The sequence below is a fragment of the Myotis nattereri genome, assembly GCF_964212035.1.
Source record: "Myotis nattereri genome assembly, chromosome: 7".
In the NCBI taxonomy this organism is placed as follows: domain Eukaryota; kingdom Metazoa; phylum Chordata; class Mammalia; order Chiroptera; family Vespertilionidae; genus Myotis; species Myotis nattereri.
Window position 1 is genome coordinate 38,287,960 of NC_138082.1, and position 22,757 is coordinate 38,310,716.

Below are 22,757 nucleotides of genomic sequence, written 5' to 3' on the forward strand. Positions count from 1 at the left end.
AATCTAATATTGGAGACTAGACATCGGTGATTGTAAGCTCAAATATCAAAGTGACTTAGGGGCAATTTTGTTGGGATAGGAAATGAACTAGACCTTAAAATGTCCCTTTTTAAAAATATATATATTTTATTGATTTTTTACAGAGAGGACAGGAGAGAGACAGAGAGAAACATCGATGAGAGAGAACATCGATCAGCTGCCTCCTGCACACCTCCTACTGGGGATGTGCCCGCAACCAAGGTACATGCCCTTGACCAGAATTGAATCTGGGACCCTTCAGTCCGCAGGCTGTGAAACGTCTCTTTTATCTTTTACATTCTGTGTGCCATTAGCGAACATTTTAATGAATGTTTTTACCATGTCCCCAAGCATCCTGTTGACTATGTCTTTGTGTCGTTGGATAGAAAAGTTATGAACAACTGGACTCCCAGAAACAAACGCTCAGTCAGTGAATCTGATATATTTTGAGATAAACTGGAAAAAGCAGTTCACTGGTTAGAATGCAGGATCCATCCCAAAATGTAGTCAGTGCTGGAATGGGGCTGGAAAGCATACAGCTAAATTTTAAAAGAGAAACTATTGTGTAACATAAATACATATGCCTATAAATAAGTAAAACCCAGCAAGGGAATTAGACTAATAAGACATGAGTGATTCATGGGTGGGGTGAGTGAGAGGGAGACACAAATGAGAGAGAAGAGACAGAAAAAGAGAAAGATAAACTAAACACACATGATGACACAGAATAACCAACTCATGAACACAACTCACTCCCACTATGAGTGCTCTCTAGTAATATACTTTCTTTCCTGGCAAGACATCAAGAGAGAAAATTAACATTTTATGTAGTATACTAGAGGCCTGGTGCATAAAAGTCATGTACTTGGGGTGGGGGGGTGCTCATCCTTCAGCCCAGCCTACACCCTCTTGCAGTCTGGGAGCCTTCGGGGGATGTCCGACTGCTGGCTTAGGCCCGCTCCACCACTGCTGCTCTGGCTTCTGGCTGAGCAGCGCTCCTGCTGTGGGAGTGCACTGAGCACCAGGGGGCAGCTCCTCTATTGAGCGTCTGACCCCTGGTGGTCAGTGTGCGTCATAGCGACCAGTCATTCTGCTGGTTGATTTGCATATTAGCCTTTTATTAGATAGGATGAGAAACCACTGCTATGACTAAATGCACATTTTAAAATATCCAGTTCAATATCCTGAAGGAAATGTAAAAAATAAAAATAAAAATGAAAATGAAAAACAAGACATACCATAAATCTTTTTATACAAGTTTTATACAATTTAAAAAAAAATTAGAGTTCATTTTCCTAGAATTATGTAATACCTCAAAAAAACAATTTTTAGTTACATGTCACAATTTTTGAATAAAAGAAAATATTCTTACTGTTTTTTCAATTATGTCTTTTTCTTTCTTCTGCTGAAGAATTGGCTGGAGTGGTGGGAATTCCTTTATACTTCGTTTACTGGTGATATTATGCCCAAGGTGGTAAGCAGCTACAATCTGAATTGGATTGAGGATGTCTCGCACATCTTTCTAAGGAAATTTAAAACCATATGAATTAAAAATAAAGAGAAGAATGTAAATTTAAAAAATAGCTCTTCCTTTCCTGCATAAGGCCAAACACAACACATGGAAGTAAAAAAAATCTTATCTTTTAATCTAAATTATTTTTAAAAAATGTGAATGTCTATGTTTTTCACATTACAAAAACATTCATGTGTTTAGGAAAAAAACCAAAAATAGCATAAAAATAAAAAACTATAACCATCTAACAATATATAAAGGTCTACATTGAACATATTTTCTTCCATGGTATTTTCTATGCATACTTTTTATAACTTGACTTTATAACATAGCATTTTTCATTATAAACTCATTGTAGATCATTTCAAAGTACTAATGAACATTTTATTCTATTTAACATTGCCCTCTAATAGAATTGTAAAAATATAATCTCTCAATTTATTCAAGTTTTCTTTTTACATCTTTCAGTGTATTTTTATATAATTTGATTCATTTGTTTTCATATTTATTATGAAGCATATCCTTTTATGGATCTTTCCAATTATCCTTTCTAATGGCAAAGTTGCTTGTTTTTTATATTCAATATTTTATCCTATTCACTGAACTGAATCTTTTTGCTAGTTGTTTTATAACTTTTCTAGTATTATTGTTTTCACACTTGACAAGAAAAGAACTCTTGAGTTTATTTATCAATTACACAGAAATTGTAGCCCATTTGGAATCCATTATATTCTGTATGCATTCTTATAAAGTTAGTATCTTACTAATTTTTAGCTGTAATTGACAGCCTTTCTAGTGAGTAATATAATGGGCCAGTTTTCTATTTATCTATAGATACCCCAGGATAGGAATATGACTTAAACATCACTGTCTAAAAGCAAAAGCAAAACCAAACAAAAAGTAAAATAACTAAAAAACAAAAAACAAATTATTTTCAAAGCTCATAAATTAATTATCTCTAATGGATAATAAAACAACACCCTATCATACTGATTAATGTTGTACTAATTATATCTATAGTAACTTGACACCATCAATGAAAAGGAATACACATATCACATGGAAAACTACATCTATCATATGTCTTTATGTAATGATAAAAAAAAAAAAAGCTACATCTATTCTATGTCTTTATGTAATTTTTCCTCTTTCTCACCAGTCAAGACATTATCAATATATGGAGGGAGGGAAAGAAGGAGAGAGAGAGAAACAGCAATAAAAACATGAAAAGCAAGTGGTCTAGAGGCAGACTATTGGGGTTCAAACTCAGGTTCATCACTTATTATCTACGTAACCTTAGGCAAATTACTTAATCTCTCTGTGGCACAGCTACCTCATTTGAAAATGGGAATAACAATAATGATGATAGTGATGATGCCTACACCTTATTGTTGTAAGGATTCAATGGTATAATGTACATAAAACACTGAGCACAATACCTGGCACTTATTAAGGTATCAACAGATGCTAGACATTATCTATGTGCATGTTGCTTTCAAAATGTAGCTATATAAGCCAACAAGGACTTACTGAATTTTAATTTCTTATAATAGGAAATTCTGGTAAACATTTAGAAGGAATAAGAAAAAAAGAAAATTAGATTACTGACAACCAATAAACATTAAAAAGGAAATGAGTTACATAACAAGTATTAGACTTGCATTAGTTAAGTGGTTCCTGGAAGATTTGGAACATGAATCAGAGTACTTAAGAGCTCTCATTACTTTTCTAATCTTATACATGGCGATGATTTTATTAAGTGATCATCTCAACGTGAAATCTTGACCATATAGGAATGCTGCAAATCAAGGCCCAAATCCCAAGTTATCAACTTGTGAAAATGGAACAGCTTGAAGCCCTGAGTATTACAATAGCAAACTTGATTAAATTATCCCTGAGGTGTAGGAGCTAGACAGCCACTGATTGCCCCTCCACATGTCCACTGTTTTAATTTTTCTCAACAAGCTTACTTTGACCAAATCACATGTTACCTAATTCATACTAATTTTCCACAAGGTCTTCTCTACATCTGGTGTATATTACTTTCATTATCCTAATTAGCTATTAATTATGCTTTTCTCACAATATATAAAATGTACATGTACTCTTGCAAGAACTGTACTTGACAGACATTCACACTTATTTAACTTTAACAGCTCTACCTAAGGACAAATGCTATAATATCAAAAATGTCTTAAAGTGACTATTTAGAAGGAAAAAAGGAGATTTGCTTAAAATTTTTAATTTGGATGGGTATGTGCTATCTCTACCAAAAATAATGAAGATTCCATGCCACATTTTTATGGACAATTTCATAAAATAGGGCACCCACAAGCATGCAAATGACCACATGCTTGAAATTATACAAAGTCCTCCTCCTTATTTGACTTTCATGAACATTTGTATCTATGCCCAACTTAAGAACTGAGCTGTAGGCCCATGCCCTCCTATTGTGTTTATGTAGTGAAGGAATTTATTTAAAGGGGCCAGAAATATCTATAAAATATTACTTAATGAAAAATGACATTGAGGTATCAGCATTTGAAGATATCTATTCATAAGATCTTCTGTGCACAATACAGGCTTTGAGGACATAAAACTGAAAGGCAATTCCTATGTCACAGTCTATAACCCGTAAATCCACAGTATGGGAGATGAGTGTGGTGACATATGCATACACAAGTACAGAAGAAGGAGGGCCACCCAATCTATACTTGAAAGTGGATAGGAAGGTTCTTACACAGAAGAATTTTGAGCAAGAATATGATCAAGTTTTTGGTTTGAGGTTTTTAAATTTATTTTTATTACTATTTTTAATTCTCACCCGAGAATATTTTTCCATTGATTTTTAGAGAGAGTGGAAGACAGAGGGAAAGACAGAGAGAAACATCAGTGTGAGAGAAACACATTGATTGGTTGCCTCCTGCTCGATCTCCGACCAGGGCCCGGGGTGGGGAAGAGCCTGCAACCCTGCAACTGAGCAAGAATCGAACATGGAACCCTCTCTCCATGGGCTGATGCTCTATCCACTGAGCCAAACTGGCTAGGGCGGTGTGAGGTTTGTTTTCTTTCTTCATATTTTTTAAATTAATTTCAGAGAGGAAGGGAGTGGGAGAGAGAGATAAAAACATAAATGATGAGAGAATCATTGATGGGCTACCTTTTGCACACCCCTTACTGGGGATCGAGCCCACAACCCGAGCGTATGCCTTTGACAGGAATCGAACCTGGGACCCTTCAGTCCACAAGCTGATGCTATATCCACAGAGCCAAATGGGCTAGGGCTGAGTTTTTTTTTTAAATGCTCCTCTAGTACTAATGTTGGTAAAAGGTTGGAGAGGGAAAAGGTAAAACTGAGGCATAGATTGGAACCTAAGCCAGTAAGACCATGTGTAATTATAATCGCTTTATCTAGTAAGGTTGAATCAAGAGGCAGAAAACTATCAAACATCCAGCACTACAATTTCCTGAAAAAACAAAACAACATCCACAACACAGTTGTCCTAACCATTTTATCAGTAGAACATGCTCAGGTTTTCCCTCACAGAATTCTTTAAATAGCACAGAGAAGACATTACCCATATATTGACCAAATATTGATTTTCTGCCTTATGTAATGTGTTAGTTCTAAAAGGAATACAAACATGCATAAGATAACATTATGTTTTCAAAGACCTTACAATCTATCAAAGAATTAATATATGCTGGGATAATCAATTCACTTCTAGAATAGTATAATGTGAGTATAGTTATATAGTTTGCTTGCACTTAAATTTTGAACAGAAATGTATGCATATACGGATTGGTCCATAGTGTGCTGTGCTTAAAATATAACTGCTTTGGAGCAAATGGCACTTCACTAAACTATGTGCTTATATAAGCAAATACAATATGTAAAATACAAATTAAAAATAAATCAAATCAAATACTCATGAATTTCCTTGACATTATTATCGAACAAGATGGGCTTTAGAAATCACCCACAGAGCTACATAACAAAATTCCTTTATTTCAGAAATTTAAAAATCTAGAAATTAGGAAAAATAAGGGAAAGAGAAGAATGAACGAATTCACTAAACAGGTAGTAGGTAGGTTGATTTAATTTTTACGGAACATGCTAATGCCACTGTACTCATTGGCTCTCTGGATACCCATAGGCATTCCTGGTCTGACTAAGCTACCTATTTCTAGTTTTTATTGGAAATACTACGTTGGCAGGAAGTGAATCCTGTTACTTCCTTGTTATCCCAATGTAGCACCCTTTTACTCCTCTCAAACATCAGTGAATATTTTGATGCAGAGATTCCATCAAATTCAATGAAGAAATGTCATCTAGGAAAACCTCAAGGGGCATTTCACTTCCATGGCTGCTCCAATACTTCCAAAAATTGCTGCAATTATCCCTCAGGTTTCTCTAAATCAAAACAATCTAAAAAATTATCCCTTGTCCTAATACATCTTTAAGATCTAATAAAGTTGTATATTTGAACACAGCAAAGACAAAAATTCATTTCATATATTTATATGGATGGGAAAACATTTTCATTGAGGGAAAAGAGATCTCTAGTAGAAGAGAATTTCAGTAGATAAAACACTTGAAGGTATAAAAAAATGAATCATTTCTCTAATATCACAGAAACTTTTTATGAACTCTCAAGTTAACTTCTAGGTTCTACTTTCCTAAAAATCAAATTTTATGGCTCTAGAAGCAAAAAATTAAAGCTTGGCATAATTATAAGCAACTGAAACACAGTAGAGTTTTGCAAGAGAAAAGTAAACAATTTCTGCCCTCTTTTCTGTTTTTTTGAGGAACAAATTTTGACCATACAAATAAAACAATCCTATGTGCTGTTTTATTTATGATTAGGTTAAGTAGACGTTAGGAAACTGGTGTGCTTACCAACCAGATAAATGACCATAGTCTCAGAAACTAGAGAATGTGTGATTGAAAGAAAAAGATATAATGAAGCCCAACTTTTATGAGATTTTGGATTTTAAATAAATTATCTACCATCAAAGAATGTGATGGGTTTTATAAATGCAGGCAGGCTGAAAGACTCATTTACACGATATAACCAGGAATTGTGACCAAGAATAAAATAAAAATTCAATCTTTTCTTCAACTTTAGGTCCCTAATGGCTGTTAACGTAATATTGGTGATATCTTTCCAGCTTATTCTCTTTAAAACTCAATTCCAACAATTTGCTGATCCCACTGGAACCTCCAATTTAACTTAGTTCCCTGTTCCTCACCCTCTGATGTCCTCCCCTCTCCTCACTACCCTTAAACTTTATGATGAACACTCCCTTGCATACTTCCTTGACTCTTTGGCCCCTTTGTTTTACTTCTTTGACAAACCATTCCTTGGTTAATTGTTACTGTTTCATCTACTTTCACCTGTAAGATTGAATGTGACTGGAAAAAACCCATCACCATCCGACTCATCTCACTTTATGACCATGGGTACAAGTTAGACACTAATACCATCTCACAACCATTCTGTACTTATTCTCCCACTCTCACAAAGACTATATCATATCTTCTTCCCATCTCTTGCCTTCTCAAGGTATTTGCTCTAACTGTTCTCTCCTCTTGTCTACATCATAAATGTTACACTCTATTGGGACATACCCATCATTATAAAAACATGCTATTTCTTCTATCTTAAAAAAAAAGAACTCTTCATTCCACTTCTCATGTTAGCTACTAACTCCCAACCCCATTTCTTTGGTCCAGGTGGAGCAAAACTTTGTGAAAAATTACCTGTACTCTCTGTCTCAAATTCTTTTCCCTTCTCCCTGCTACTCTTCTGAAGTGCGGTTGCCACAGTCACCAATAGCCTCCACATTGCTAACCCAATGCCCAGTTCTCAGCCCTCATCTGATTTCACCAAGCAGCAGCTTTGAAAACATTGTCATGCCCTCCTCTTTGCTCTTCTTTTTTTTTCACTTCACTTGCAGGATGTGACAGATCTTGCTTTTTCCCCCCTTTCTTACTTCTCATCTCCTTTGAAAGCATTCTCCTCTTTAATCTCTTCATGCGGTAGTGCCCTAGTGTCAGACTCCACCCTCTTCTCTTCCTGTGGTGGCCTCAGCCATCTCATATGGCTTTAAAAACCATCCATATGCCAAAGGTACATTAAGCTATATTTCCAGTTCTATGCCTCTTCCCAACCCCAGATGAGTGTGTACAAATGTTTAATGGATATTTACTCTTGTAAGCAACACAGTTCTCTCCAACCCAGCAGGTCCACACTCAACTCCAGAATTTTCCACCCAACACTTGTTTCCTTGCATCTTATCTCCAGTGATGAAAACTACATTCTTCTAGTGGCTTTGGCTAAGACCTTAGAGTCACCTCAGAGCCCTTTTTCAAAAGCCAGACATCCCATCTGTCAGCAAACTGTGTAGGATATTTCTTCAACTACCTCTGACCATATTTATTGCCACCACCTTTGATGAAGCCATCACTTCTCACCTGGGTTATTGCTGTAGCCTCTTCTCTCTGTGTCAGCTCTTGGTCCCCTACTGTCTAGTCTCAACACAGCAGTTAGAGTACACATTCGTTTTTATTACTGAGCCAGGTAGATCCTCATTTCATTCAGGGAAAATGCCACAGGTCCCATATGATCTCTCTTTCCACTACTCTTCCCTTAGCTCACTTTTCCAGGCATCCTTGTCTCTCCATTGTTTCTTAAAACCACCAGGTGCATTCTTGTCTTGAGACATTTTCACCGAGCTCTCCCTTCTGTAATGGTCTTCTCCTAGATCAGGGGTTCTCAAAGTGTGGTTCCCAAGTCAGCAGCAGCAGCATCACCTGGGAACTTTGTAGAATTGCAAATCCTCAGGCCTCACTGAAGATCTATTGGATCCCGAACTCCAGCAATTTGTGTTTTAACAAGCCTTCCAGGTGATGCTGTTGTTACTTGCTAAAGTTCAGAACCACTGTCCTAGACATCTACACAGTAACTTCCTCACTTCCTTCAAGTCTTTCCTCAAACATCACCTTCTGAATGAGGCCTATTTAAAATTGTACTCTTCACTCCTCCCATAGACCTCCACAATGGTTTGAACTCTGCCCTCTTTTCCAGCACCCATATCGTCTTCTAAAATACTATACAATTTACATTTTGACCATGTTATTGTTTCTCTCACCCTCAGAAGACTACAAGCTCTCTGAGGGTAGTAATCATTTTATATTTCATTAAGTGATCACAAGTGTCTCAAACACAACCTGACATGCATTCACAACTCACTAAATATCTTCTGAATTGATTGGGTGGATGGATAAGTGGAACTTCCTTGGTATAGCCAAAGGAAACAATTATACAAGGAAAGTGTACCTAACTAGTAAGCTAGGAGTCCTCTGAGAGGAGGGGTCTGTGGGCCTGAGTAAATAATTAACAAGCAACACCTCGTTTCACCGTAAGGGTGCCACGGTAGGACGCACATGGATATTAACACTGCTGACACTGGGCATGTTTTACAGAGCAAAGGAACAACCTGAGCATCCTGACTGGTGTTCATTTTCTTTTTCTCTATTATTAGGAAGATATTTTGGCAGAATTCTGGTTGTGGTTCTATTCATCCAGACAGTAGAAGCACAGCCATGTTAACGTTGCCGAATGCCTCCCATCAGGTGCCATGCTGTTGGGGTGAAAAGGCACTCACTGCATTACTACCCTTTCCTAAACAATAGCTAGTGCTCCCTGACGGAGGTGGGGAAGCTGCTTCTGTGGTTCTTACCTCCTCCCTGGGTTGTGGCGGGAGGGTCACAGTACCCTTTTGCCTTTTTATATCCGAGTATTAAAATGTCCCAAACAAAAGCAAGAAAATTTAGGAAGGGGGAAAAAAAACACACAATAAAATCACATGTGTTTTTTTTTTTAATCCCCACTATGTTCCAACCCGGAGCCAAGTGTTTTTGTTTGACATTGACAATATGGCCCAAAGTCAATGGTCGATACCATGGCAACATTTACAAGTATATAAACAGCAAACACAGAAACCTCTGCTAAAATGTCACTTCTACTACAAATTTATTCCCAAGAAAATGTACAATTTTGAGGAACACTTACTCATAGGAACAATGCCAAGAAACACAGGCCTAAATAAATCAGATCAATTTACTGCCATTTACACACATTCAACACAATATGTTTCTTTGTGAATGCCTCATGTTGGCCCTTTTATTGCCTTTAAAATGGTCTCCATGTTAGTCTCTGAAATTGACTAACCTAAGTGAAATGACAACTATATAAAATTTTTTTTAAAAAGAACCCCTTTAAACTCTAGCATATAAATGATGGTTACATTAATATCATTCCACACTTTTGGCTCCCGACCACCTGATTGCTTTGTTCAAGTACAACAATAAAAACTGCTCAGGGAAACGAGGAAACAGCATAGGGATTAGCGTTCTTAGCATGTACTAGTGCACTGGAGTCCTGGTGCTTGTCTGCATTTGCTTGGAATAAGGATCTAAGGGACAATTAAGTTCTAAGCTGAAGCTACTGTTTGAAATCCCAGAAACGGCTCCCGGGAATAGTTTGGCTTTTTTGGTGACAATAGATTTTCTGATGAAGCACACCATTCCCTCTTGAAAAAGACCTGGCACGGCTTCGTATGATAAAATCTGACCAATGCAAGGAACATGATGATCAGTTTGGGAACGGGTGTTTTAATAAAAGAAACATGAAATGGGCTGTGCTTTGGCAGGACATACCCCACACCATCATGCAGGCCGTCCTCCTGGCCCACAGCTGATCCCTGTCCCACTCCACTGTGCGCGTTCCCACTGACCGCACTGACAATGCTGGCATGGAGACGATGACACAACCCCAGAGCAGTCATGTTGCATTCTGCTTTGTTAGAGTCACATGAGAAACAAACCAACTGGCCCACCTCCTGCCTCCCCTCCCCACTCGCCACCCCCTCCCTACCCCCCCCCCCCCCAAAAAAAAGCCCTCCTCAGGAATAGATCTGAGGCTCAGCTGAGCTGTTCAATATGTACACTTCTAGGCAAGGGTATAAACAGAGATAAGAACATTGCAATTGTAGAAAGGAAAAGGCAAGTCTTAAAAACAGTGATGCAGTAAAATGTAATAAATGTACAATAAAGGAGGTGCAAAAAGTGGACTTCGAATTATCCAGATCACAGGTTACTAAAGGTTTTGAATCTGGAGCAATAAAATAGGCCAGCTAGTTCGGGAGGAGACAGCACTGGCCTTTAACTGTATTTTATAAAAAGATACCAATGCCCCAGCTGGTTTGGCTCAGTGGATGGAGATTCGGCCCGAGGACTGAAGGGTCCCGGGTTCAGTTCCGGTCAATGGCCGGTACCTCGGTTGCAGGCTCAATCCACGGCCCTGATCAGGGCGCATGTGGGAGGCAATCAATTGATGTGTCTCTCTCACATTGATGTTTCTTTCTCTCTCCCCCTTCCTTCCACTCTAAAAAAATCAATGGAAAAATATCCTCAGGTGAAGATTAACAACAACAAACAACAACAACAAAACAGATACTAATGTACTAAGATTCTTACTGTACTGATAATATTGAAGTTTATACATTAATATTACAAACTAGCCTACATTACCCGCATAAATGCTTGATGTGTTCTACAGTTAGCAACTGTGCGTGATACTCTTACTCTTCCTGTAATCACATCGGCGGTTCCATTGGAAGAGAAGTAAAACCTCGATGGAGACTCTGCCTTCCTGCTCACATCCAAACTCATGTTATAAAACAAAACTGAAAACAATGTAGAGAGAATTGCAATTAATTTCTAAAAGCATTTATTTTGTTATTTTCGAAGTGATCATAGTCAAAGTTATAGAGAATATTGAAAATGTCTTAAATTCTATACAACAAATAGCTTTTTAAAAACTAACCTGAACTATGAAAGAGGGAACAATTTAAAAATACAAATTACAAAAGTTATTTTTCTAAATAAAAAATGTAAAAATTTTTCTCTAGGTTTCTTATTTTAACAATATTAAAATCTTTAGTTATTGGCTTAATCCACTTAATATGTCAATGTTTCAAAACGGCAGTACCAAATTGTTACTAATAATAAAAGTCCTAAGTAAAGTTTCAAATTTCTTTGGAGTCCTTTTTTGTGCATAGAAAATCTGTCTAAAGAAGTACAGTCAGAGTACTGTGCTCAAATGTCACCTGGAATATTTCTATCTTGTGTGGTTATATAATTAACTTCATATGTTGTTAGGTTCATTTATTTCCATTTGTTTCCAATTTGAGGGGTTGATCTTTTTCTTTTATTTGTTATTGTTTTTTAATGTAAAGTGAACACATGATTCAAAGTCAAACCTATATAAACAGTGTACTCAAAGATGTCTTCTTTTCCAGCCCTGGGCCCTGGTAAGTCAGCTCCACAATTTTATTGGTTTCTAGTCTGAACTTCTGATTTGTGCAAAAATATACAAGTACAGACAGACATTCTCAATAAATATTTTGGCAGTTCTGGAGAAGAACTTATTTCAGCAGTCACCAACCTTTCGGACCCCATGGACCACCGGTGGTCTGCAGACCACCGGTTGGTGACGGCTGACTTATTTCAAATCTGACATAGTACACAGTAATCATCTGCTAATGATCTTCAGTAAGCAAAACAATAAGGAAAATTTACCAGCAACTTTTTTTAAAAAGTCCAAGCCAGATCTTATCAAGAAAGAGCCATTTCTTGAATCTAAAGAGGATCTTTGCAAAACAAGCTGCATCTATAGTTTATTGAGGTGTCACTCATATAGGAGCAATAATTCGTTAAGTGGTATTTTGAATTTATGTAACTCCTGAAGTGTTCACTTATATTTTAGGCATGAATAACTTCTCTGAAAGTATTTTATTTATATTTCAGGGAAATCTAAGTATAGAACCTACACTACTCCTACAAATTTCAAATAAATCTGTCAATCTTCCTTTTATTTAGAAAATAAATAATAAAGTCCAAATCAATTGGCTTCAAAATCACAATAACTGAGGTTCAGTGCCTTAGAGATATTCAGACAAAAGTAAATGAAGAAAGGGGAATAAAAATCCACTCACAGTAAGAGGCAAAAATGTTTTGGTTTCATTAAACTCTAGTGGCTTGGTGCATGGATTTGTGCAAAAGGAAATTAATTAGAAGAAATATTTTAATACTGCTATTCACCCTTTCTCTATAATAGAAGTGTCAACGAAATTCATGATTGACAATGACAGATCAAAACACATGCGTGCAATTGGCGCCAGTGAAAGCTTTATATGTATCACGCATGTGCAAGTCAACTTAGCCTTTTATACCTATAGAATGTAAACTTGCTTAATTAGACCTTCTTTCTGATGTAGCTAAACTTTTTCCAGCCCAGTGAAGCTGGGTGTTGCTATGTGACATCATTACCCGGATGGACACTTAGCATACTAGTCTTTTATATATATAGATACTTAATGTGAATTATTTCTCCCAAGGAGTCATTTTACAACTATAAAGCATGTTTTTGTAACACTGCTGTGGTTATTTATGAATTTCATATATTTGTTTTCAACCAATTAAAAAACATCTGGTCATAAAGGAATTGGTAGTACAACATATACTGATATCGCATAAAGGGAAACAGTCCTATCAATTGAGCACCTATCTTTTGCATAATCCATCAGCTTGTTTGTGCTCCTGTGATAATGGAGTCACGCTCTCAAACTGCCACTTCCTCCATCAGGAACCAGATGAAGGATATGCCCATAGTCTTATCACTGCATCTCTAGCCAGGACTTTTGCAGAGTGCTATAAAAAATGCACCTGACCACAAGTAGAGATGCTAGGCTCCTTCTGTACTTCTCACTACAGGCTAATTCAGACTGGAGCATCTGTTACACATCTGTTATTTGGCTCAGTATTTGCTGCCCTTCATGATGTTTAGATGAGGGCAGCCTGCAGGGTCATGAGTACAGTCAACTCTTAAGTGTGGGGCTCGTAAATTTTGTGAATTATTGATGTCCAAATGATACACCCATGTCAGCTTCTCTCCGATCATAGGCTAGTTTCATTAGTAGTCATTCCCATATTAGCCTTAATATAACATAATTAGAAAAATTAACTTGCTAGTAAAAAATGTAATACTTAATCAAGTTACATATTTGGATTTGGAATTAGCCACAATTTTGGATGAGCCATATCAATGCTACTTTTTGCAGAGAGGAAAACTCAGTTAGCTACCTATAGAAAAATGTGCACAAGCACTCAGGAGTTGAGTGCCATAATAAATCCTTAACAGATGTGTGTTATTTATGAAAAATAGAATCAGGTTCTAGACTTTAGAAAGCTTCTTCAGTTACTTAAACAGGATAGAATATAAAGAAAAGAATGTTCTCTCTCCCTGGGTTTCCAAGTTCAGCCAACACCACGCTTTAAGGAGCCCAGTAAAACAGAGGAGGAACTGTGGTGATGATTTTTCTGTTCTAAAGAGCTGTTAGAGATTAAGCTCAGATAGTTCACTTTAAATAATACAGCAAGTGATACAGCTGATTTGCTTATCATAACCTCTAAACAACAGTAACCTCTTAACGTGCCCCACTCATAGGTTAGAACAATGAGAGCATCTGAAAGATGGGCAAGAAAGGTGTATCAGGTGACTGCTCTCTCCTGCCCTTAACCAGTCCTCCAATGTGACACAAAGTGAGGGCTCAAAAGATGACAGTGAGATTAATGGGTAAAGTACACATTCTATTAATTTTGTAAGGGTGCCCTTACCAATATGACCTGGAACCTCTTTGCCCTTGTATGAGAAACAGAGTGTTAGATCCATGCACACAGAAGGCAATCCATTTTCAATACAGTCAAAGTTTGTTCTATTTACTGACTCAGGATGGTCTAAAGAAGCTTCGACAATCACTACAGGTCTTGTCCTAAGGAGGAAATAAAATTAGCAATATTAACTACAGAATTATTTTTCCTTAGGAAAAGAATTGCATTTGTTTTGTCAGTTTCCATTGACTAAGTAATTTCATGAAACTGTTTTATTAATAGTATGTGCATATAAACTCAATTAATTTTCCATGTATGAATCAAGAGGGATTTTCATAAAATATTGACTCTAATTATATTAATTATATCTATGTAAGGTGGGAAAAGTATCCTAAAGTTCAAAAATTAAATTTTGGGATACCAAATGGAGGGTTATGAAGTCACCACCATTGCTGATTTTAAAAATTGCCTCCCATCATTTACACTTAAGCCCAATTGTCATTAAGCAGCGAAATGTATCAACCTTACCTTAGCAACACAGCAGAATTGGACCGAAAAGCACCAACTGCAATATCTGGAAGATAAAAAACAACACGGATTATTGATCATCATTAGTCAAAGGGAATTACTTTTCAGTCAGAAATACTTAACTACATATCACCTTTGGACTACATCAAAACACTACTTACAAAAAATTAATTAGAAAAGACATGCTTACATACATCTTAAAACTCATTCCACATTTGTCTGAATCTACCCAGTTGTAACAACATTCATAATATAAACATAATGTGATATAAAATGAAAATCCAATTTTTGGACTAGAAACATTCACCCAGAAATCTTTCAAATTACAAAAAGAGAACCCACAATAATAGTCTTCTTTCTTTTCGTCATCATACCTAGAGACCCGGTGCACAACATTCGTGTACTTGGGGGGAGAGGCCCTCAGCCCAGGCTGTGCCCTCTCGCAGTCCTGGACCCCTCGGGGGATGTCTGCCTGCTGTGGGGGCAGGAGAGGCTCCCGCCACTGCCGCTGCGCTCACCAGCCATGAGCCCACTGGCGAGCCCAGTTTCTGGCTGAGCGGTGTTCCCCCTGTGGGAGCGCACTGACCACCAGGGGGCAGCAACCTGTGCTGAGTGTCTGCCCCCTGGTGGTCAGTACACGTAATAGCGACTAGTCTTTCTGCCATTTGGTTGACTTGCATATTAGCCTGTTATTATATAGGATGGTTCATTTACTTTTATGGTTTTTAATTTTATAAAGAATAAGGAATGCCCTAACCGGTTTGGCTCAGTGGATAGAGCATCAACCTGCAGACTGAACAGTCCCAGGTTCGATTCGGTCAAGGGCATGTACCTTGGTTGCGGGCACATCCCAGTAGGAGGTGTGCAGGAGGCAGCTGATCGATGTTTCTCTGTCATCGATGTTTCTAACTCTATCTCTCTCCCTTCCTCTCTGTAAAAAATCAATAAAATATATTAAAAAAAAATGAAGGAAAAAATTATCAGTAAATCAGAACTCTCTTATGTACGTATTTCTCAATAAATAGAATCCACAACAGAGCTTATCCCAATATAAAAAATAAGGTAAATTTTATACTCACCCATATATCCATTATTATCTGCATCGATTTGCCCAGATATGGACTGTCCAAACATACTTAAGGATTTGCTGATTTGAAGCCCTTCAATTCTCTAAAAAACAGGTAAGTTGCGTGAGAAGTGCTTTTGAACACCCTCTATCCTAGAGAAGCAGTGATTTAGTTAAAAAGCCTTCCCATGCCCCGGCACATTTATGAGCAAAATACATTTTGGCTAAGTCAAACACTTGTATCTAAGAGAAACAAAATTTTCCAGCTTTCCCTGGGCAGTTGACATCTAAAAAAATTGCTTTATTTTGTGAGCAAAGGGAAATCATGTAGTACAGATCTCCTATAACGGTTCTGACCCCTCTCCCCAGTCTTCTCTCTGGTTCTATATTTATTTCCCTGACCAGCATGAATTACCAAACAAGTAATCTGGAAAATAAGACATTGCTAGTCCCTTAGTGGAGTCCTCAACTCAGGCTTATGAGGAAAGCCACCCGTTAGCTGACTGCATCCTAGCATTTGACAAGGACAACTCAAGTCCTGTGCTTCCTATTCCATGTGTCTCATTTCATGTCTCGATAGTGATTTATAAGTATCAGGCTGCTATCCATTCTTAGATCAGTATTTTTTACTAGACAAACACATACCTTTCATGTTAAATGTAGAAAGCCACATGCCTATTTTTGCCTAATCAGAAATTACAATATTAGCTAATGTTTTCATAAAAGTGTCTTTCGAAAAGCTTTTCTTCTCTGCATGTGCATATAGTTGTTTTCTATGCCCTGAACCGGTCTATTTTTTCAGATTGTAGAAGTGAAGTCAGAGTTAGATCAGGAACTTTATTAAAGTGCTATCGGCTTACTGCTTTGCACTGAAAGAACACAGCGTAACATATAGAGTGTTTGCTCTCTCTGTGTGATCTCCATGAAATATGGGGCTTTAGCTACAAGACAGGATAGTTAACCAAATCCAAATGTGCTCATTTGGAATAGTATAGATATTACCTCAGAACATGAATTTAATGAAATCCAGAGAGAAATCTTTATAGGTTAACGACAAACCAGGATGGATGTGAACTAGAACTCTTATTTATGGGGGGAAAATGGTTCCAAAGACTTATTAATACTCTTAAAAGTGAGACCGTCTACTATAGTGATAAAAACGGTGAAATAGAATAATTGAGTATTTGAACAAACAAGTTAAGAAAAAGGAGTCTCATTAACACCGGAAATGTTAAAGAAGCTTTTATTACCAATGCTTCTTTTGAAAATGGAATCATCTCCTACCTGTGAGAAGGCCGATGAGATCCCATCTGCTCCACCATTGTAAATATAAATGGCGCCTCGCAAGTCATCTTCCTGTGGGGCTCCAATAGCAACATCTATTCAAGAATGTAAGTGGTGGAAAGATAAATCCTTCAGATAAAGAATGCAACTCTGAAAACTAACCTGCACGCTCCTTAATCATATCAGATAACATAAGAAACTCCTTGTAAAAAAACTAACACTTTTCTCATTAGAAAAAGATTACAAAATACTAATCCTCACAACAATGTACAGTGCTGTACAGAATAGTGGGTGCATGAAAGAAGCAGAGTAAATGGGTCTGAGAGGCAGTTTAACAGAATGGCTAAGGGCCTGGACCCCAGCATTGCTGCCGTGCTGTTATACTGGACACAGTCCTTAACGCCTCTGTGTCTCTTCTGTTCCCTCACCTATAATACAGGGTCCTAAGAGAACTCAGTCACTCAACATAGAAGAACATTATTCATCTACAGTGCTCAGAGCAGCACCTAGAACATAATCAATTATCCTCATCGATGTAGAGCATAACCAAAGAATCCTTACTTTGAGTTTTTGAGTTCTAAGATTTACTCTCTTTGCAAAATGACTTCTAAATTAACTCATGTTCCAATGCAAGTAATGAAGGTATTTGTTCAGGGTATCTGTACACACACACACACACACACACACACACAGAGATTTCAGAAAATAGATTTGTTCTATAAATAAAGACTGTATCACCTTTATGACTTTATTAAGATTCAAATCAGATTTTGACACCAGGAGAAAAGATTTGATCAACTAACATAAAAAAAAAGCCAAGTGAAAATAGACACTATGAATGACATGGTTGGTTATGCGCTGTAAATATAGAGTACATAAAGAAAAAACTCTACATTTTTCTACTTATTTACTAAGTATTATGTCTATTTATTTGGGTATATTCATATTTGTGTTTATATGCAATGTTTTCTTATTACTTTAATAGAAACCTAAAATATAGAAAGTTTGTTTTATGATTTTCATTTCTTATCACTGTTCATCAGACCTAAAAACTTTTTATAAAACCAGGTGGCAGTTTTTTACTGCCATTTCAATGCAAATAAAATAATCTTTAATATATTCTTTAGACCAGTGGTTCTCAACCTTCCTAACACCATGACCCTTTAATACAGTTCCTCATGTTGTGGTGACACTCAATTTCATTGTTACAAATTGAACATAATTAAAGCATAGTGATTAATCACAAAAACAATATGTAATTATATATCTGTTTTCTGATTGTCTTAGGCGACCCCTGTGAAAGGGCCATTCGACCCCAAAGGGGTCGTGACCCACAGGTTGAGAACCACTGCTTTAGACCAAATACTGTGCAGTTTTAAAACTGCAAAAGCTTTTCTATTTTCATATAAAAATAACTGGTTGATATATCTTATACTGTATTTTGTTTTGACCTGCTAAGGTTACCCTCCTTGACTTGTACAAATTATTTTAAATTTTCATACACAAATACACCCATTCATTTGTTCATTCAGTGGGCAACTATTGAGCACCTACTAAATTTCTGCTGAAAAATCTGAAAAAATACTGCCCTGTACTGTCAGCTCCTGGCAAATGTTTGGAATACAGTATTAAAAATGCTAAAGGGACTTATTTAAAACAAAAAAGAGAACTAATTAGTAATAAGAAAACATATGAAAGTATAAATCTCACCAGTAAAAGTAAACATATAGCTAAGGTAGTGGATTAAGCACTTACAAAGATAGTATGAAGGTAAAAGACAGAAGTAGTAAAAATAACTACAACTACAGTAATTAGTTAAGGAATAAACAAAATGAATAATGTAAGTTGTTACAAAAAATATAAAATGTGGGAAAGGGGAGTAAAAATGTAGAGTTTTAAAATTCATTCAAATTTAAGTTGATGTCAACTTAAAGTAGACTGTTTTGTAAATCTATATACTGTTATTTATGAGCCTCTTCATAACTACAAAGCAAAAACTGATGGTAGATATATAAAAGATAATGAGAAAGGAATCTAAACATAACATTAAAGAAAGTCATCAAACCACAAGGGAAAAAAAAACACAAGAAGATAGGAACTACAAAACAACAAAATGGCAATAAGTACGTACTTACCAACAACTATTTAAAATGTAAATGGACTAACATCTTCAACCAAAAGAGTGGCTCAGTGGATTGAAGACAAACAAATAAACAAAAACAAGACCCATCTATATGTTGCCTACTAGAGACTTAATCAGATGTAAGAACACACACAGACTGAAAGTGAAGGAATGGAAAAAGATATTCCATGTAAATGGAAACCAAAAGAAAGCTGGAGTAGCTGTATCTATATAAGACAAAACAGACTTTAAAACAAAGATCGTAATAAAACACAGAAAAGATAATTACATAATGATACATGAGTAAATTCAAAAGTAGGTAATATTTGCAAGTATTTTTGAAGCAAACATAGAAGCACCTTAATATGTAAAGCAAATATTAACAGACTTAAAGGGAGAAATTGATAGTATACTACAATAATAGGAAACTAGAATACCCCACTTACACCAGTGATTTCCAGACAGAAAATCAATAAGAAACATGGGCTTTAAATAACACATTAAACCTGATAGATTTAATAAATATATATAGAACATTCCATCCAAGAGCAGCAGAATACAGATTCTAGTGAAGTACAAATGGAACATTCTCCAGTGCAGATAGTTAAGCCACAAAGCAAGTCTTAATAAATTTAAGAAGATTGAAATCATACCTAACATCTTTTCTGACCACAATGGTATAAAACTAGAAATCAATTATAAGAAGAAAACTAGAAAATTTACAAATATATGGAAATTAAACAACATGATACTTAACCAATGAGGTCAACAAAGAAATAAAAGGAATCATGAAAGATTACTATGAATAATTATATGCCAACAAGTTGGACAACTTGGAAGAAATGGATAAATTCCTGGAAACATACACTCATCTAAGATTGAACATGAAAAATAGTAAACCTGAATAGACTGAATTGGTAATTGAAAATCTCCCAAGAAACACAAGCCTAGAACCCAATGACTTCACTGGTGGATTCTACCAAACATTAAGATTTTTTTTAAAAATATATATTTTATTGATTTTTCACAGAGAGGAAGGGAGAGGGATAGAGAGTTAGAAACATCAATGAGAGAGAAACATTGACCAGCTGCCTCCTGCACACCTCCTACTGGAGATGTGCCCGCAACCAAGGTACATGCCCCTGGCCAGAATCGAACCTGGGACCTTTCAGTCCGCAGGCCGACGCTCTATCCACTGAGCCAAACAGGTTAGGGCCCAAACATTAAGATTTAATACCTATCCTTCTCAACTCCTTCAAAAAATTGAAAAGAAGGAAGGGCTGCCAAACTTGTGTTATGAGACCAGAAGTATCCTGATACCAAAAGCAGACAAGAACACCACAAAAAGCCCTGGCTGGTTTGGCTCAGTGGATAAAGTGTTGGCCTGCGGACTGGGGGTGGGGGGGTGGGAGCGGGAGGGGTCCCAGATTCGATTCCAGTCAAGGGCACATGTGGGCTCGATCCCCAGTGGGGGGCGTGTGCAGGAGTTAGCCGATCAATGATTCTCTCTCATCATTGATGTTTGTCACTCTCTTCCTCTCCTTTCCTCTCTAAAATCAATAAAAATATATATTTTTAAAATAGAACACAAAAAGAGAAAAGTACAGGCCAATATCCCTGAGGTACACAGAAATCCTCTGTAAATCCTTTGTAAAATATAGCGAACCAAATTCAATTGTACATTAAAAGGATCACACATTCTGACCACATTGGATTTCAGGGATGCAAGGATGGTTCAACATTCACAAATCAATCAACATGATACACCACACTAATAAAAGCAAAGATAAAAAACATCATCACAATAGATGCAAAAAAAAAAAAAAAAAGCATTTGACCAAGTTTACCAAACATTTGTGACAAAAATGCTCAGCAAAATGGGTCTAGAAGGAACATACCTCAACATCATAAAGGCCATGTACAACAAGCCTCAAACCTTTTCATCTATTATTAGGAACAATTCAAAAATGCCCACTTTCACCACTTTTATTCCACATACTATTAAAGTCCTAGCCAGAACAATTAGGTACATAAAAGAAAAACAAAAGGCATTCAAATTGGACAGGTAGAAGTAGAACTGTCACAATTTGCCCATTACATGATTTTATTTATAGAAAACCCTAAAGACTTCACCAAAAAACTTGTTAGAACTAATAAAAAATTGCAGTAATGTTGCAGGGTACAAAATCAATATACAAAAATCTGTTGTGTTTCTATACCCTAACAAACTACTAGAAAGAGTAACTAAGAAAATAATCCTATTTACAACTGCACCAAAAAGAATCAAATACTTAGAAATTAATTAAAGAGGTGAAAGACCTATACACTGAAAACTTTAAGACATTAATAAAAAAATGAGGACAAAAATAAATGGAAAGGTTCTTCATGTTCATGAATTGAAAGAATATTGTTAAAATGTCCATATTGCTGAAAGCAATCTACAAATTATTGCAATCCCTATCAAAACTCCAGGGGCATTATTCACGGAATTAGAAAAAAAATCCTAAAATTTGTATTGAACCACAACAGGCCCTGAATAGCCACAGCAATATTAAGAAAAACAAAGCCAGAGACATCACACTCCCTGATTTCAAACTGTATTACAAAGCTATACTAATCAAAACAGCATGATAGTGGCATAAAAATAGACATATAGATCATTGGAGCAGAAGAGAGATCCCAGAAATAAATCTACACACACACACACACACACACACACACACACACACACACACACACACACATATATATATATATATGTACACAGTCAATTCATTTAAGAATATACAATGGAGAAACAGTAATAAATGATGATGGGAAAACTGGACAGCTACATGCAAAAGAATGAAACTAGACCACTACCTTATACCATACACAAAAATTAACTCAGAATATCTATCATAGAATTTTATAAACTCTTTAATGTAAAATGTTATTTGTATAATCATAATCATAAAAATATCTATCCTTTTGTTTTTAATATAGTAAAAAAATTCCAGAAATGGTAATGTTTGTATACAAAATTACACTATCTTACATTTATTTATTTATTTATTTATTTATTTATTTATTTTATTGATTTTTTACAGAGAGGAAGGGAGAGGGATAGAGAGCCAGAAACATCGATGAGAGAGAAACATCGATCAGCTGCCTCCTGCACGCCCCCTACTGGGGATGCATCAGCAACCAAGGTACATGCCCTTGACCGTAATCGAACCTGGGGCCTTTCAGTCCACAGGCCGACGCTCTATCCACTGAGCCAAACCGGTTCTGGCTCACTATCTTACATTTAATGGGGCTCATTGAAAGCATATGTTCAACAATACACTAACTTTCTCCTTGCAGAGTAACATTTTAGACATCTAAAGTAGAAAGAAGAAAGCACTTAGGCATAAAAAGGAATTAAGGAAGTGAGAATTTACAGTACTCCACTAATTTTTGATATCCATATAAATTTTGACCGAATGTTACCATATACCAATCATCA

At 36.4% G+C, this 22,757-nt stretch overlaps 1 protein-coding gene across 1 annotated transcript in view; it reads right to left on the bottom strand.

The window, feature by feature from the left end:
* Window positions 1–22,757, bottom strand: part of ITGA4 (integrin subunit alpha 4) — a 78,710-nt gene that overhangs the window by 26,279 nt on the left and 29,674 nt on the right. Inside the window, exons 11-16 of the mRNA XM_081095436.1 lie at window positions 17,149–17,243; window positions 15,878–15,968; window positions 14,799–14,844; window positions 14,277–14,431; window positions 11,130–11,284; window positions 1,391–1,540 (exon numbers count right to left, since the gene is read on the bottom strand). Of these exons, the coding sequence (XP_080951562.1) occupies window positions 1,391–1,540; window positions 11,130–11,284; window positions 14,277–14,431; window positions 14,799–14,844; window positions 15,878–15,968; window positions 17,149–17,243 (692 nt within the window). The remainder of the gene's footprint in view (window positions 1–1,390; window positions 1,541–11,129; window positions 11,285–14,276; window positions 14,432–14,798; window positions 14,845–15,877; window positions 15,969–17,148; window positions 17,244–22,757) is intronic.